General features: G+C 35.2%; 1 protein-coding gene across 1 annotated transcript in view; it reads right to left on the bottom strand.

Annotated features, from left to right (window-relative positions):
* ARAP2 (ArfGAP with RhoGAP domain, ankyrin repeat and PH domain 2) overlaps positions 1-14,248 on the bottom strand; it is a gene marked incomplete at its 3' end in the record, with an annotated part of 205,821 nt that overhangs the window by 122,651 nt on the left and 68,922 nt on the right. The window contains exon 9 of the mRNA XM_081237829.1: positions 10,342-10,520. Coding sequence (XP_081093955.1) covers positions 10,342-10,520 — 179 coding nt within the window. The remainder of the gene's footprint in view (positions 1-10,341; positions 10,521-14,248) is intronic.

Here is a 14,248-nt window from a genome sequence, read left to right as displayed (position 1 = left end):
TTCAAAAGGCTACAAAGTCTGCCTTCTAAAAGCATAAAAGTTTGCAATATATTATCTAGCCATAAGCATTCTGGAATTTGATTTATCAAACCATCTCACACCTTAAAAATATAATTAATCTGTACCTCAAAAAATGAATTATCTATGTGAACAGGTTCAGATTAAATGTGCTCTGAATACCTAAATTAAATTATGACTAGGAAAAAGTAGACATACTAAAGACGACTGCAAAAAATATTGGTCCACTTTCAGGAAGGGCACTTCTGGCAGAGACCGTGAAAGAAACAATTCACAGGTCTTCTCTCTGTCCCTCCTGTTGTACAAGCTAAAAGCAAAAGTACTATTTTCCTATCTCCCTTGCAGCTAGGAGTGAACATATGTCATACTTATGGTCAATAAAATATAAATAATTCCGGGCCTGGGGGGCAAGAGGAGGTGGGTGGAGAGACAAATCTTCAAAGAAAAGACTTTCATTCCTTGCCTTTCCATCTTCTCAGGGAAACAACATCTAGAAGCACAAAGCCATTTTAGAATGTAATAAGCATCCTTGAGATGAAAAGCCTGAGGACAAATTCTTGTACTGTAAGGATGCCAGAGTGAGGAAAAAAAAATAGGAAGCATCTTGTTCTCTGATGGCATTAGCAAGAGATTTGTTAAAACAAATCCCTGTCTATTTAAACTAACCTTCAGGTTTTTGTCATCTGATACTAATACATTCCTGATTGATAAAATAAGTGGAATAAAACAACATTATAACAAATTTCCCCCATTCGTAGAGGATTTCCATTCACAAACTGCAGAAAAGTTTCACTTCATATTTTCTAAAATGTACAAGTTTTTAGTGAGAATGAAGAAATGACCCATTTGTAAATTGAGTATGATTTTTTCTGATAAAAGAACAATGGTTAATTTTGTTGGGAGAAACAAGCCAGAAATTGAGTCAGGAATATAAAGATGCAGAGACATGCTAGGTGTTGTGAAACACTTAGAAGGTGATATACTTCCATTTTGTATCATAAGCCCACCTAACAAAAAACAGTATTATATGGAGGAGGGGAATCAAACTTTTCCAATCTGCCCCATTTTAATAAGTTTTAGCATATTGGTATAGAGTTAAACTTATAATTATCAAATTAAAGAAAACAGATTCTCAGTTATCTATACCAATGCTTCTGCTGGATAATGGAACTATTGGAGAAACTCCCAGGGCATGTGATTAGAAATTCAAACTCTCTTTTATAAATCAGAAAATAAAGTAGGGGTAGCTAGGTAAGATATTTTAGAAACAGCTTTCTGATGGCTCAGCTTGATATGGGGGTACCTCTAGAATAAAACAGTCAGGCTGCATCTTCTTCAAACAATTCTCTGTGATGCAGCTTTTGACGAGACCTGGCTATCAGACTACTCCTGCTTATTATTCTCTGAAGGGGCCTGGCCTGCAGGTACTGCGCGTTACTAAGGGCGGAGATACAGACTCAGACCATCAGACTAGCAGATGGTAAGACTGACAACCTTGGATGGAAACTGATGAGCCTCACTGAGGCTCCAGCCTGAAGAGATGGTGCCTCATTTTGACAAGCAAGTCGTGAAGTATCTACATATAAAGCTGCGACTTCTGTTAAAAATAAAACAAGTGAGGGTTGGCTCAAGGCCCCAGATTTCTCCCAAGCAAGGCAAAGATGATTTTTTAGCCTGGAAAGAAACTGTAACCCATTTATCAGCTGCTTGCCATGGCCATATGGTTTTGAGTAATTAGAGTATCCACTGAACTCACCGGCACAAATGGACTGTAAAATGTACAGCAGAGTAACAAAATAAATGTCAGTGCTCTTGAAAGCTATTAAATATGAAACAACTGCATTTCTTACTAAAAATATTTGTGGTGACATTTAGCCATCTTTCCACACAGTCTTTAGAACATGTTTAGAACATATCTCATTCCTAGACGCTCATCAAAATTACCTGTGTTGATCTCTTCCTACCACCCTGAGATTCTGATCCCATGAATCAGGGGGCATGCCTAAGGATTTTCAGTTAAAAAAAGGCAAAACAAAACTACCACCATATGATTCTCATACATAGCAAATACTGAGAAACACTGAATTAGACAGCAGAACCAGTTGTAGAATTTAGATAGTATGAGTCTACAGCACTTAAATATCAGGATACAAACATTTCTCTCTGCCTTCTGCAGAGCAAAAAAAAAAGCATGCAGTCAGATTATACAAAAACCATTTGAAATTATTAAGACTAATGGTTAAAACTAGGCTGGTCAGAACACAGTGACACATTGGATTGTCAAGAACCTATTTATCCTGTATTCCAACCTTTCTTCTAATGTCCAAAGGCTTTAAAAGCATTGGTCTTCATTAAGCATATACACTCCATAACTGATTTAATATCTGTTAGTGTAGTGCTCTGAAGCTTACAAACAGCTATGAACTCTTATTTGATTTTCTTAACAATTCTGCAAAGAAGGCAGAGCAGATACAGCCATTTTTAAATAAAAAAATTTGTCCTGGCAAAACCGTGTTTAGTAAGTACCTAGCAACTGCCAGAAATGTGCAAAGTCGTGGGTCTGCACAAAAGCATAAGACAGGGTACTCACCTCAGGGAAGCTTATAGTCTAAGGAGGGAATGAGAGAGAATTGCAATAAGTGTAAAAAAAACTAAAAAACAAACCATGGCTGTAGGGTAAGCACTGAATCCTACCCAGAAAAGAGAGCTGTGTTCTTATTTTTTCCAAAGGAGGTGACACTTGACTGGGCAAACAACAAAATCCAGACCAGCTTGATCAAGCGTACCTTTCTTGCTTCAGTTCACTTGTTTGCAAAATGGGGCTAACAGTAGTGCCTATTGCATCAGTGTGTGAGGATTAACACATAAAAAATGCTTAGAATAATGCCTGGTGCAAAACGTGCTATCTACTCCCAGTTAACTAATTGTTATTATTATTGTTATTTTATACCTCTTGAATTTGAAGGCAACCGAACATATTACCTATTAAAAAGTTAATTACAAGAAAATGCATGCTTAAAAATAACTAGCAGGCATATATAAATTTTATAAAATGGGATGGAATGTGAGTGTTAAATTTTCAAGAAAATTAAAACTAAATTACCCATTAACTACAATCTGATTGTGAGCACTATTCTCATTTTGAAAAATAGGCATGAGTCGGGAACATGCCAAACTTCAACCTTTAAAACCCTATAAACTGCATTGAAAAAAAACAACAGCGTAGAAATTCAATAGGTAGAAATATATTGGCAGAAAGCATAAAGCTAAAAACAGATTCTGGAGTAAACTATATTTTACAGCTAATTTGCTGTCATACAATGTAGGATCTCAAAGAGCATGAATGGCCACACTTGGCAGAGCAGGTCTGATGTTGCAAAGGTGATAATGATGATGTAGGCACCAGGAGTCAGAACTGGGGGAGAATCTTGGCTGATCCATTTACTGGCTGTATGACTACTGGCAAGGTCCTTAATTCATCTAGACCTCCATTTCCTCATTTATGAAAAGACAGTACTATCTACCTTATATAGCATTGCTATAAAAACTGAATAAAGAAATACACATTGGGGGTCTGATACATCCAGACAGTCCCCTGATTTGAGGGTTCTAAATACAGAATTTGTCTTCAATGAGAATATATCCATTTTACTTGCAGTGACTGAAAGTATTCACACCAATGATTCGATATTCAACATTCAGATTAGATTTAATGGCAAATATTTACCACGACACTGAAATGGGTTATTTGTACAAATGCGAAGCAACAGAACCTGGCTCAAACTACCTTTTAAAACTACAAGGTGAAAGAGCAAAACAACAGTTTGATTCCTAAACAGAAAAATTAAAGAAGGGTTTGTTAACCCCAAATTCGCTGAAACCTCAAACCTATTTTTGGAAACACCAGATGCCAGGTTTCCATGCCAGGAATTTAAGAACTCGGTGCTTAGACATTTGTGGAAAACAGATGTGGCATTGTATGACATTGGCACCAGATTTCCAGGGAAACACCAGATGCAGAGTTTGGCCAGATATAGAACCAGAGAAACAGCAGGCCACCACCTCCATCCTGCTGCTTTTTTTCTGCACCACACAAGCCAGAGCCCTATGAGGTCTATTTAAATCCTGTTAGAGTTTCATTCCCATGCCAGACACGAGGGAACATTATGTTGGGGGAATGAGTCTCTTGCTATACCCCGACTTGAGAATGTTTAATCAAGTCAATGTAGTTAAAACCTCAACACCACAATTTTCATTAAATGGATACACAAACCCACCAAGCAAGACATCTGGTTGTAATGAATTCCCTAATATTAACACGATATTCAAAAACTCATCAGGAAAAGATGGGAGACTGGCTGTCAGGACAACATGACAAATGGAAACCAAAGTCAATTATCTTAAATTCACCTCATATCTATTTGCAGAAATTCCGTTCAAGTAGCTGTACCATATATATAAGACTACATATATATACCTGAGGGTATGTTCATATTTCATTACCTATCTAAAATTTTAAAAATACTTGCTTCTATACTACACCCACATCATTTCAAGATAAATAAATGTATAAAATAATTATTTTTCAGAATACAGAAAGTCTATTAGCTATGAACTGGAAAAAAACACACAATTTATCTCTACAAACAAAATTTCTATGCAACAAAAATTAACTGAAAAGGCTTCCCTGGTGGTGCAGTGGTTAAGAATCTGCCTGCCAATGCAAGGGACATGGGTTCGAGTCCTGGCCCGGGAAGATCCCACACGCCATGGAGCAAGTAAGCCCGTGTGCCACAACTACTGAGCCTGAGCTCTAGAGCCAACAAGCCACAACTACTGAGCCCACACGCCACAACTACTGAAGCCTCCGCACCTAGAACCTGTGCTCTGCAACAAGAGAAGCCACCACAGTGAGAAGCCCACACACAGCAACGAAGACCTAACACAGCCAAAAATAAATAAATAAGTAAATAAAAATTAACTGAAAAGTGAAAAATAAGCAACAGCTTAGAAAAACAGTTGCAGAAAACATGACATGAAGATGAATATCTATATTATATGAAGAGCTTAAAGAAATTGTCAGGAGTGACAATATAATTCCAGCAAACAAATAGGAAAAAATGAAAAGAGAATTCATAAAGAAGAAAATAATATTAAAAGAAATTTTTTTTTTCAAATACAAACTCTCTAGTCATGAAGACAGCTGTAAATGACTATTAATTCAACCATTTCATTCTACAAATGTTTACTGAGTGTCAGCTACTTGCCTGGAACTCCTAAGGGCACAACAGTGAATAAAGTAAACTGTCACAGCCTTAATTTGGGAATATAAAAATAATAACACTTTTAAAGTTAAAATGAAACTGGTACCTATTCAGGTACCTAACAGCATTTTAAATATAAACAATTATTTAGAAAAGGGTCATAGGAATTCTTGTCCAAAAAGCAAATCTAAAAGAAAGAAAAGGTTACCAACAGAAGGCTCTCAGAAATCTCATTTATTTATCACGATGTGTTACCCCCATCAGAAGGTAAGATCCTAAAGAGCAGGTACCTTGTGAGTTACTAGTGAGCCCCTAGTGCCTTGAGCAGCACCCAGGAATGAAGAGGTACCCAATAAACTTTTGTAAAACAGATGAATAAATACAGAAACACAGTGAACTGTAATCAAACTCTATTACACAACTCATTTTATACAAAGTTGAAGTAACAATGTGGAAAAACTATCATAATTATAATATATTGCAGGCATATAAACATAAGCAGAAACAAGGGATAGAAGAAAATATGCAAAAATTAAACACATGGGGGGTGGGCTGAGAGATGGTGTAAGCATTTAAAGGGATAACATTTAATTTATATAATAGCACCACAGTGTTTTTCAACTGAGTAATTAGGTAAAGAAGTTTAGTATCTATTTTTACTTTGCCATCTTCCTCTCTAACAAATGTTTTTACATATCTCTTCATAGTTCTTTTCTGCCTCTTATAGCCCATCTGGAAAAACAAAACAAAAAACAAAAAACAAAAAACCCTAACATTCCCTAAGGCATTTCTCCTACTCAGAAGCTACTTTAAGTTAGTTTCAACAAGCCACTAATAAATGAAAGGGAAAGAAAGAGATTTTTAAAAAGTAAATCTTTGAACTGAGCAACTGAGAAAATGAAAAGTCCATGTTAATTGCATAGAGTTTAGACCTGGCAGTGTAGTGTTGAGAATGTGCAGATTGGCATCTTCCTTGCTGTTATCATGACACTTTTCTTAAAAAATAAAGAATTTCAAAACTAAGACCATAATTATGATAGTCTATTCTAATAACTATTTTAACTTAGAAAATATAAGTTCTTGATTCAGTAGAAGGGATAGATCCAGAAAAAATGAAAGAATTACTGCAAATATATCTGTACGGATGCTTGACATGGAATATTAAGGACACCTATGGGAAGTAGAGGGAAAGCACTAGAAAAGATAAACAATAATCCACAAAGTTAGAGTAAATTTCCAGATATATACACAGAGTTAAAGGAACTTATGGGAAATAACATTTTCAAATTGTTTTTCAAACACTTTCCTGTATGCTGATTTTGCAAATGGAGTTTTAATTTTTCCAATAGATCACGCTCTGGTAACAGGAGTTTGTATGCAGAAAAAGGAATTAAGCAGTTATCATATAATTTATAGGCTGAAAAATTTAAATTTTATATAAAAATTGAGATTGTAGGAAAAAAACCCAAAACAGCAACTATAGTTTAGAACCATACACAAGTTATTAGTAATAGTTCTTCAAAACTATTTGAAAAGTAATTACCACTAAAAAATGATTGTCTTAAATTTCCACTTAAACATTTGCACATTTCAAAGTGTTTGATCAGGAAAAAGACACACTTCCAAGTGAAAGTTAACCTCAAAAAGAGGTATAGCAACCCCAAGATTAGGGATGATGAACTAAAAGCAGCACTCAGTGCTGTCACAGGAGATCTTTACACATTTTCCATCTCCAGAAATATCTCGTTTCTTTAGCTGCATGCTTATCATTTTTAAAGAAGAAAACCCCATAAAGCAGTGATTTACTGTGTGTGGTTTTTGCATCAGCAGTCACTGAGTCAACTGGGATGCTTTATAGGAATACAGATTCAAACCCCTGTCCCCAGAAATAAGTCAATGGGTCTGGAAGGAGCCCAGATACCTGGAATTTTAACATGCAACTTAAATAATGGCCTTAGAGATAGTAATCCAACTCTCTTCTTCATGTGATGCCATTCAAACTGGAAGAGATTAGCTTAATTATCTGAGCCAATCAGTAGCAGAGCAAGAATGAAAACCCAGAACGGCTACAGCCCAGTCCAATCTTCTTTGCTCTAAATAAGCTTCCAATCTTCCATTTTAATAACTCTTCAACACATTCTGTAGCAGCTACCCTTCCACCTCTATCCACTCTTTGTTTACTTCCTCTGGAGAAACTTCCAAAGTAAATCAGTAAAACTATGTATAAATAGAGGCAAGAAAAATAAAAATAGTTCATATGTGAGGGGGATGTAGGTCAGTTTTATTTTTTATTTTATTTATACTGTAAGTTATGTGGGTGATAAAAATCACTATTTTAATTTTTTTTAAACTAAGCTTTGATTCTTGGTCTTAGATGTAATACAAATTAAGATACAGAGGTTCAAATCTAACACCTCTTACATTTTTACGATTAGTTTTTTTTCTATCATTTAAAAAAACCATAAGATTACTTCATGTGTTGTGTGTATAAAACTTTTAGAAGTGACATCTAACTATTTTACTATCTTTTAGTGCTCTTCCTAAAACACTAGCTTAAAGCCCTCTGCATTCAGAAGGACTCCTTATTTAGCCTGTCACCCAAGTTCTTTCCACAGTCTGCTCAACCACATAAGAAAACCCACGAGCAACCTTCCTCTGGAGAGAAAGACATATACCAGGATGTAAAAATAGATGAAACTGGAATGGTATGTCAGGGCCTAAACATGAAGGGCCTTCCTTAATTTATCCATCTGGTCTTGAGCCAACTAATTCCTTAAGACTTGACTCAAGACCAAGTGCCTTAAGACCTGGCTCTATATAATATGATGTAATTTTTTTTTTAAGACCACATATACAAACAATGGTGTGCACTTTTTAAAGGCACACATACGGGCATGTTAAAGCATTGAAAACAGACTTGAAATATACATTCATCAAAAATGGGTGTACTTCTCAAAAGATGAGGAGGGGCCCAGCAAAAATGCTTTAATTTTTAAGGAGATAATATTGATTAGTTGTATATGGAAGTGTTTGTAATTCCCAGACTTCACTAGATGCCCTTTTTGCCCTTCTCTGTAACTTCTGCACAAGTCTAATAAAGCACTGAGCTCACCATCCACCATAAATGCTGACTTGTCTGACTTTTCCTCCTGGAAGGTAAGACTGTGTTCTCCTCAGTAAACACACCATTTTTAGAGTGTCTGACATGGTATACAATGTTTACTGAATGCACACTCTGAACTTCCTAGGCAACTAAGTTATTCAAGGAAAGAATTCTTAGTCTATTTCTAAAAGGTCACAAGCCAGAAATTTTCTTTTCAACATACGCTTTAAAAAGACACTGATATAGTGGCTAAGAAGCTAGGCTTAGAGTTATAAAGTTCTTGTTTTAAATTAAACTCTGCATGATGAACTGTAATCCTTAAAGAAGTTACTTAATTGTCATTCTCCTCATCTATAAAACATGGATGAGAATATCTTCCTCCTACATTTGTGGGGAAGATTAAAAGGGAATATTTATAAATTAATTAGCACAGTATCTGGTACCCAACATATGGTGGTCATTATTATGCTCTTCATGCTCAATTATTATTAAAGCAAGAATTTATAATTTTTTGCTAACCAGAAAGTATTAATAAAACTTTAAAAACATATACTTTTAGAGGATAACATAAACCCAGACAATCTAGCTAATGTAAATAACGAAACTCGTAATTGGAAGTCCATCAGGTCTGTGCAAGTAAAAAATGAATACCTCAATTAATTTGGCAGAGTAACTTCCATTCTGATACATGCAAATTTTGCATTTTTAACCTTATTCCATTTTTTTTTAAGTTTTAAGCATCTTCACAGACTGAAAATGTTCATATTCAATCCATACACATTATTATGCTGTACATCACCACCCTTCTTGAGGAATATGCTAACTCTCCATGTTATTAATATGCCAACAGTGCTCAATGATGCCTTCCACAGTTAATTGGCTAAGAAATCTTATCCTTAAAAACGTAATTAATAAATCCACACTGAAGTTCAGAAGATGCCTTGGATAAAGATCTATAGTTAAGTTTTTTGAAACTACTGTTTGTTTTGAGTTGCTATCTCTATCTTCTGTTATGAAAAATGTCAGCATTTATATTTCACTTTATCGTAATCCATGATAATTTATCACAAACTAAGTTCATGTTAGATTGGATATCCAAAACACACTGCTTAATTCCACAAATAATGACTAAGTATCTAATACATTCTAGGCTGAAAGATTAAAAATTCATTCCTAAAAAGGGGTAAGAAAATAATTTTCTTATACATATTAAAAACCAGGTATGTTAGAGAAAAAGAAGTCTACAGAATCAAATGAAATTAACAGAATTTGTTAAAACTAACATCAGTCTCCTCAAAACATTTAAATTCTCTACTGAGTCCTTTGATGTTAACAAATTTAATATCCCAACAATCTATCTTATTTATATATGTGACATGTGTGTGTATGCATGCGTGTGTATGTATGTATATCAATCACTTGTCTCTTGTCAATTATCTCCTTGGCAAGCAACGTATCTACTCCAAAAAAAACCGACAAAAACAAAACCAAAAAGAACCCCAAATCCTGTAAACTCAAGAAAATATGTTACCTGTGCCTACTCTATAATTTTCTGTCACAAAACAAAAGAAATAACAACAGATGCAGAACGAGGTCTATTCAACAATGGATGTAATGGTTAATTGGTTCTTAATTATTCTCTCATGTAGTTTTGTAATGTTACTTCAGCTAAGAATATTTTTCAAAAATTAATTTTCATGATTCTATTTCCTCAGTTCCTTCAAAGAGTGATGTCCATTCTCAAATTTGATGTAGATTACCTTCCTGATTCTGGTGGAACTGAGAAAATTCAACAGAGCAACTCTTTTTTATATTTAGTGGAGTACAGAAGGCAAAAGCAAAACTCTATCAGTAAAACATGAATAAGTCTAACAAACAAAGCACTGTTGTTAATGTAGTTTTGTCACGTTTGTAATGTAAGGAACCACAATTTGCAATCACTGTAACATAGCTCACCTGTTCATTTTTGCAAAGCCACACACTGTTTCCACTTAACACAGTAAAAATTTTAGCTTTATAGCCTCTCAGTTCAAGATATCCACATTTCTCAGGTGCAACAGCTCCTTGAGACTGTGAGGAAAGGGCCTGTAACTTCAGTGCATTTAACAGGACACTGATCCAGTCATTTCTCTCCTCTGAAAATAGACAGGAGAAAATACATATGCTTAGTAAGTTATAAACACATACAAATGTGGAAAGAGATTGACTTTCTCTGAAACAGATCATTTACAGATTCTTTCCCAGAACCACAATCTAAATGCTACTGTCGGCAGGGCAAATGGCCCAATTTTGTTAGGGAAAAGAAATAACACTTATTAGTCATTCCTTGGTATCCACAGGAGATTGGTCCCAGGACCCACAGCAGATACCAAACTCTGCAGATGCTGAAGTCCCTTAGAGTCAGTCAGCCCTCTGCATCCTCAGGTTCATCAACTGAGGGTTCCACCAACCAGGGATCAAAAATGTCCTCAGATGTGGAAATCAAGGATATGGAGGGCCGACTGTATTCAGATGTCCTGTAACCAATATCACTGGCTTCACCTGGCAGCTAAATAGAAATGCAAGATCCTAGACCTTGTTACAGGCCTCCTGACTTGATGAATTAGAATCTTCATTTTTAAGAAGATCTCCAGATGATGTGTATCCATGTTAACATCTAAGTAGCATTCTGTTAGATTATTCATGAGATTGGATTGTCTCTTTTAATATAAGAAAATAATATGGCTACTGAACAGGTAACAGATTGTACCCAGCAATGCAGTTACTAAAATATCCAGAAAAGCTTACTTTCTAACAGGCACTTGGAATCTACTCAAGAGTGTGCTTGCCTTGATATTCACTCACCCATTCCATTCACTAACAATAGCATCTTCATCTGTTGAATTAAAACTTAGTTCTCTCACTCTTTCCACAAAGTGACCCTCAACTATGTACAACACATTGTGTTACAGGCATAGGAATTCGATCCAGTCCCCAAAGAGCAATCAAAGCTGTAAGTCAGGTTTGATATGAACACATAATGGAACACAGAATACTACAACTGTCATGCAAGAGGTATCAAATAATGTATGAGTCAATTCAATGGAGGTAAGTGATTTGCTGAAGGTCATATAGCACATATTAAAATTAGGAGAATCAAATGTTTTAATTCTCAGACAATTGTCCTCGGCACTATGAGAAAAAAAAAAAAAAAGGATATTTGTGTGAGCTCTTGAGGATGAGGAGCAATTTAAAAGACAAAACTGGAGTTTGGGAGGAGGATGAGCAAAACAGAATTCTAAGCAGAGGAAACACAAGACCAAAGGTGGAAACAACAAACATCTGCTCAGGGACTAATTTATGAATGAGCATATTTATAATTCTGAACTCACAAAGAAATAATGGGAAATATGGCTGGAGATCCTACAGGGCCTAGGAGAGGAATTTGGTCTTTATTATGGAAGCCAAAGAAAACCATTTCAAAATTCTTGGCAAGAAAGGGACATGATTAAGATGACAGACCAATCTGGAAGCTTGGAGGTCAGGAATAAGGCAATAGAGACTTAAAGTATACAAGGAAAAGGGAAACATATGGAGAGTCAAGATATTAAGGAGAGTAAAAAATAGCTATGTTTTTGAATATGTTTGACACGTGTTCACCAAAAAATGAATTAATTACTCAGAATAAAAGGTAGCTGGGTATCATGAGTCGACCAAAGAAGGTAGAAGCTTGTATTAACAGAACCACCTGAGGTTTTCAGCTCCCTGGCATGAGCATCCAGGCAGACTGATAGCAATATGTGAATGAAGGTAATCTATACAAGGGAAGACTCATGACAGTGGATAAATGTTTAATGTAAAAGGAGAAGAAATGGTATATACCTGAGGTATAACTGATTCTAGGAGGCCAGAAAATGGGCCAGCAAAAAAAAAAAAAAATGGAAAAGTGATTATTAAGATAAAAAGGAAAAAAACAAACAAAACAGGCTAAATTCCAGGTAGGAAACTTTTTTTGAGAAGGAAAGAGTAAACAGGACCCAAGCTTGGGAAATTGCCTGGTATCTCAGATCCTTCTAAGACAGGTCTGGATAGAGGTGATGTCATTGTGGATTGAAATAAGTCTCCATATTAGACTTGCTTACATTCCAGCATGGATCCAGAGTTATTATACAATACAAGTCTTAATTTTTAAAGTATCTTCATTCTTTCTCACCTTCAAAACTACTAAAACCAGCTAGTTGTGTCTTTAATGACCAAGGCCAAAGTATTTATTAAAAACTCATTCAACAATATTTTTTTGCAGGTATTACATAATCTTCAATAACAGCATTTGTTCCTATATACCAGGATGAAATATTTCTCATGTTTCCCTAGCATCATTATAAAGTAAAAGACATGAAAATATTCAGGTAACTAAGCCTATGTCAATATACAGTAGCTACTCTACATTTTACATCTACACAAACAGACTGCACTATAATAACTTATTACATTTTCAGTAACAGCAAAAGACCTTCCACTCTACTTGGTGATTACTTGTGATCATTAAGTACACACAAGATATTCCTGCCAAGTAAATGGTATATAATGTTTTCTGTTTGTTTATGTTAATCCATATAAATCACTGACTTTGAAATGTAGGTCATAATTTAATGAACAGGGCCAAAATGATTGTGGTTTCCAGACTACTATTAGCATATATCTCAGTTTGTCAGGAAATAATTTGAAACTGGCAATTGCATTAACTGTTGGACTTAAGTATATTATGGCTGTATCTCAACAAATGGTGCCCTTATAGCCTAGAAGAATTCTCTAGCTCCTGAGGGCCTCATTTACTAATAGGAAGTACAGTCATGAAGAAGAACAGGATTGAATAGTAACATTCAGTTTATATTTAATTACCCATACCAATGGAGATAAACAGTGATACAGACAATTCAAACACAATGAAAGAGATTACAAGTGTCACTGGTATTTGGCTTTGCAAAGTGTACATACTTGAACATGGGAAACATGCTCTGACAAGTCACAATATTCCAAAACAAATAATGATTTCCCCTTGGGCAAAGGCAAAGCTGGATACTAAGCTGGCTTTTGCCTGCTCTTCACACCAAGATACTTTTATTCTTTCCAATAACAGGTGTTTATTGAGCATCTATTTTGATCTTAGCACTGTGTTAAGCACTATTCCCTCTGAGAATATACTCTGATGTTGATATATCTTTGCTCAGAGTAGAGCATTCCAGGTTGGAAAAAGAAAAAAAGGAGTTAACAATCCCCTCAAACCTCAAATTATTTCTTGAGGTTTTCAGGAATGCCAACTCAAGAGTGTATAAATTAAAAAAAAAGAGGTTAATAAAAATGAACAGGAGAGACTTAACATCCTCTGGACTACTGGATTTAGCACTAGGCATATTCATTAGTAAAAAAGGATTGATTATATGAGGGGTTACTACACAAGTGCCATGTAAAACATTAAAAAAAGAATCTAACAAAGTTTGGATGTACTCTTAACTTTGGATATAATATAATCTAACTAAAGATTCCTCAGTGTAACCCATGATCAATATTAGAGAAGGAATTATTACACACCAGTGTTGTTCTTGAAATTGATAATGATTCATTCGTACAAATGTCTACTGAGTGCCTACTATGTTCTAAGCCCTATTCTGAATACCAGGAATGAAGCAGGAAGATCATGGCCTTACTCTCCACAAACTTACACTCTTGTGAAAGGAGGAAGGCAATAAAATGTAGACATATATTACACGGTGACAAGTGCAATGGGATAAAATAAAGCATAGGATGAAGGGCACAGAAAGTGCTATTTTATATAGGGTAATAGAAAAAGGCTCAGAAAGAAGGTGATGGTTAAGCAAAAGCC

Source organism: Mesoplodon bidens (assembly GCF_964165515.1).
Source record: "Mesoplodon bidens genome assembly, chromosome: 1".
NCBI lineage: Eukaryota > Metazoa > Chordata > Mammalia > Artiodactyla > Ziphiidae > Mesoplodon > Mesoplodon bidens.
This window is presented reverse-complemented; position numbering and strand designations above follow the sequence as displayed.